Source organism: Frankliniella occidentalis, unplaced genomic scaffold (genome assembly GCF_000697945.3).
Source record: "Frankliniella occidentalis isolate FOCC.00 unplaced genomic scaffold, Focc_3.1 Scaffold2534, whole genome shotgun sequence".
NCBI classification, from domain to species: domain Eukaryota; kingdom Metazoa; phylum Arthropoda; class Insecta; order Thysanoptera; family Thripidae; genus Frankliniella; species Frankliniella occidentalis.
Genome location: NW_026269615.1, coordinates 1 through 3,668, shown reverse-complemented (window position 1 = coordinate 3,668; position 3,668 = coordinate 1). Strand labels below are relative to the sequence as shown.

The following is a 3,668-nucleotide window of genomic DNA, read 5'->3' as shown; positions in this document are numbered from 1 at the left end:
TTTTTGCCTTTCTATCTCTTTCTGCTTTTCTATTTCTTTCTGACGTTCTATTTCCCTCTGCTTTTCTATTTCTTTCTGGCGTTCTATTTCCCGCTGCTTCTCTACCTCTTTTTGCCTTTCTATCTCTTTCTGCTTTTCTATTTCTCTCTGACGTTCTATTTCCTTTTGCTTCTCGAATTCCTTGAGTCTATCTTGTTCTATCTGTTTTTCTATTTCTTTCTGTTTTTCAAGTCTCTTTTGCTCTTCTTTTCGTTTTAGCCTTTCTACTTCCTTCTGCTTCTCTACTTCTTTTTGCCTTTCGATCTCCTTTTGTTTTTCTATTTCCGCACCCCTTTCTTCCTCTTTGAGCCTCTCCGTCATCTTGTCTATCTCCAGCTGCCTTAATCTCTCCACCTCCTTCTCCTTTTCAATCTCTCTGAGCCTCTGGAACTCCCTCTCCTCCATCCTGACGCGCTCGTCGCCTCCCTCCGAGTCCTGCCCGCCCGCCTGCAGGCGCTCGTTCTCGTCCTCCTCCGTCCGCTCCTCCACGTCGTCGCCCTCAAACGCGTCACCTTCCTCCCTCTTCCGGAACGCGTTGATCCTCTTCTCGAGGACGCTCAGCTTCCTGGCCTGCGCGTACTTGGCGAACGCGATGGTTTTGATCTGCCGTGCAGTGGGGTCCAGAGGGACCTGCAGGCCGCCCTGCTGGGGGCCCTGTTGGAGATCCTGCCGGCCCTTTCCTTCCTCGGCGCTTTCTGGGGACTTTATCCCACCCACGGTATCTTCTGGGGACTGAATCCGAATGATCCCGCCCACGGTATCTTCAGGGGACTGAATCCCGCCCTCGGACTCGCGCTCAAAGTCCATCTCCCAGCGCTCTTGACGCTCATCGCCCGTTATGAACGCGCCCTCTATCCGCTGCAGGCACTGCTCCTCCTGCCTCTGGGCCTGCAAGGACGGCAAGCAGCAGCGCGGGGTGTTAGTGAGTGGGGAGGTCGTTCACATGTCAAGAAATAAAACGTTATTATATATGGCGCGGAAAGCGGTTGTGGCTGCTGTTGCTATATGTATGTGGCTGTGAGAGGTTCGGTTATGCGAGACAAAGCGCGCGCGCGCGACGAGAACAAAAGCCAGCCGTGCGTAGTAGAATGGGACTCTGTACAAACCTCGAGCAATGCTTTCAATTTGTTCTCCTGTGAAGAAAAGTAAAAGGCCAGGTTAACAAAAAGAGGTCGACAGCACGTCTACGCCAGCATTGGTATTATTTTCGAGCGCAACTAAGTGTCTAAGGACGCGTCTAAAGAGCGAGACAAGGAGGCACAGCTGCAAACTGCGCATGGGCGCTAAAAGTGACCATAAGCCCACGCCGGGTCTCAACATAAAGGTGTTCCATTGAGGCCAACGACAGCTGCTGCGGCGGCAGGGGCTTTACTAGACACTAAAAAGGCGTACCAGGAAGGGTTTGCGGCAGCACATCATACAGGGTTCACTTACGTTTGGCAATAATGACAAATAATATACAACTACCACTAACAACAGATTTTTTAAAACTGGTTTTAGAAAAGTTATTGTTTGGAAAAGGCTTCACTTTGTAATTTTGATGTTTGTACAACCACACAGAGTTGCCATCTAGCCTCGATTCAGTGAATGGGTATACCTGGTTGCCTTTGGGATAATCCAGAAACTATGTCCGCCATTTTCCGTTACGAAATTGCCCAGTTCTGCCTACGCAAGCTCTCATAGCGCCTGATAGGTGGGCAACATCTTGTCTACAGGGCACACATGCACTGCTGGGTGGCCTACTCTGAGTTTCGCAGGCGCCAAAGCTCCTGTAATTTGCCGAACGAATCTGAGAAAAGCGGACGTACTTTCTGGACGATCCCTTTGCACTCGAGGCCATGCGGAGGGCGCAATTGCACAAACCCAGTCGCACGCCACCATGGACTACTTTGCCCATCTATTCGCCAAAAGGAGGCCAGATGACCCCCGATTATTTACAAGGTTGATTTGTAAAAGATTAACAAAACAAATCATTACACAGAATCTGAATGTATTTAAAAGGGGGGGGGAGGTGGGGCCCTGGGGGGCAGCTGCTAAGGCCTATATAACTTATGCATGATACAGCGATAGACACGAAAACAAGCGGGCGTTCTAGCTATAAGATTTGAGGCGCGAGCACTATACCTTTCACGTGTAGCCGTCATGGGCTTGCTCGGGCGTGGGATCGAAACTACCTCTGGCACCTTACCCCAAATGAATGCAACGATCATATGAAAGGGGAAAAAAGAGGCTGCTGTACTTACTGTGAGAAGGACCTTAAACCGCTCCTCTGGGTCGAACTGCTGACCGTTGCGCGTCCAGTGGAAGGTGGGCGCCTGCCCAGGGGCAACCTCCTCACCCTCTTCTAGTCCCGCAAAAACATCCTTCTCGTCTGAAATGCAAACGATTTACAATCGATAAACGTTTGTCTCTGCATCACTTGCAACGTGCGATGGGAGCACTTCTACTCACCCACGACAGACAGCTGGGCGTCGCAGCGCTCCTCGCCGTACGAGTTGATGGCCACGCACGAGTACTTGCCGGCGTCCTCCGGCTTCACCTCCGGGATGACGAGCTCGTAGTATCCGGCGTCCGACTGTTCCGTGTTCACCTTGAGGCGGTCGTTGGTCGACAGAATGCGACTGTCGTCCTTGTAGCTGCGAGGTGACAATGTGAGGATCAGATTTAGGTCACTAGTGAAGAGTGGAAAGGGCGTAAGTCTTTGCATTGGACCTACGCCCTTTCCACTTTTCACCAGTGATATCTGGTTTTCCTGTAAACCACTCCTGATAAAATGTTTCTCATTGAAACAGACTTACAATCTCACGGTGGGGTTAGGGTTGCCCTTGACTTTGACCATGAATCGAAGGTACGTGTTCTCCAGAAGTTCGGTGTCCTTGAGCTTGACCAGGAACACGGGGTGGTTCGCCTCGGCGCGCTGTTTCCTCTCCTCGTCCGTAACTGTATTGAAGAAAATTTATTGAAATAGGGGAAATGTTGAATTTACGAAAAAGCTATTTGATTTTTACATCATCTAAACACGGTGAAAATAATGTCTGAATTTTTGAGGGGAAAAGGAAAACCTTGAGGAAATGCCATATTTAAGGGAAAACTCCTCAGATTTTGAGGAGATCTCAAGCAATGGGGGAAATCCCGATAACATGGGAGTTCGTCAAAGTTTTTCCTTTTCCCTCAAAGATTTAGGCGTTGCTTTTACCGCGTGTAACGCGACAGCACGTCTGTGACACGTGGCGGATACTCACGTTTCTGGACGAGCAGGTGGGCGGTGCAGGTGCTGGAGCCCTCGGCGTTGGTGGCGTGCGCCGTGTACATGCCGGTGTCGGCCTCGATGAGGTTCTGGATCTCCAGCTTGAAGGCGTTGTCCACGTTGCTCTTGGACACGCGGTCCATGAGGCGGTCGCTCAGCGGCTTGTTGTCTTTGAGCCACGTCACGGAGGCCGACTCTTCTCCCGCCACGCTGCACTCGAACGTGGCTGTCTCACCCGCTGCAAGTAGAGTGAACATGATGCCGTGAGAGAAGAACCCTCCCTAATGTTTTTTGTAAATGCTAACTGCTTTTTGAAACCTTAATGCAAAACAAGTTGTTTCGAATATGTCTAACTTATATATGGTTTAAGTAAATTCTATAG

The 3,668-nt window shown here is 50.2% G+C and overlaps 1 protein-coding gene across 1 annotated transcript; it reads right to left on the bottom strand.

The window, feature by feature from the left end:
• LOC127751969 (trichohyalin-like) lies at positions 1–3,543 on the bottom strand (the record flags this gene model as incomplete). Its single annotated transcript, XM_052276321.1, has 5 exons — positions 3,282–3,543; positions 2,838–2,979; positions 2,491–2,675; positions 2,283–2,410; positions 1–927 (listed from the first exon to the last, which is right to left on the bottom strand). Coding segments are annotated over exons 1-5 (1,644 nt in total), but the record flags the coding sequence as incomplete, so codon positions are not given.
• Between the last annotated feature and the right edge of the window lie 125 nt (positions 3,544–3,668).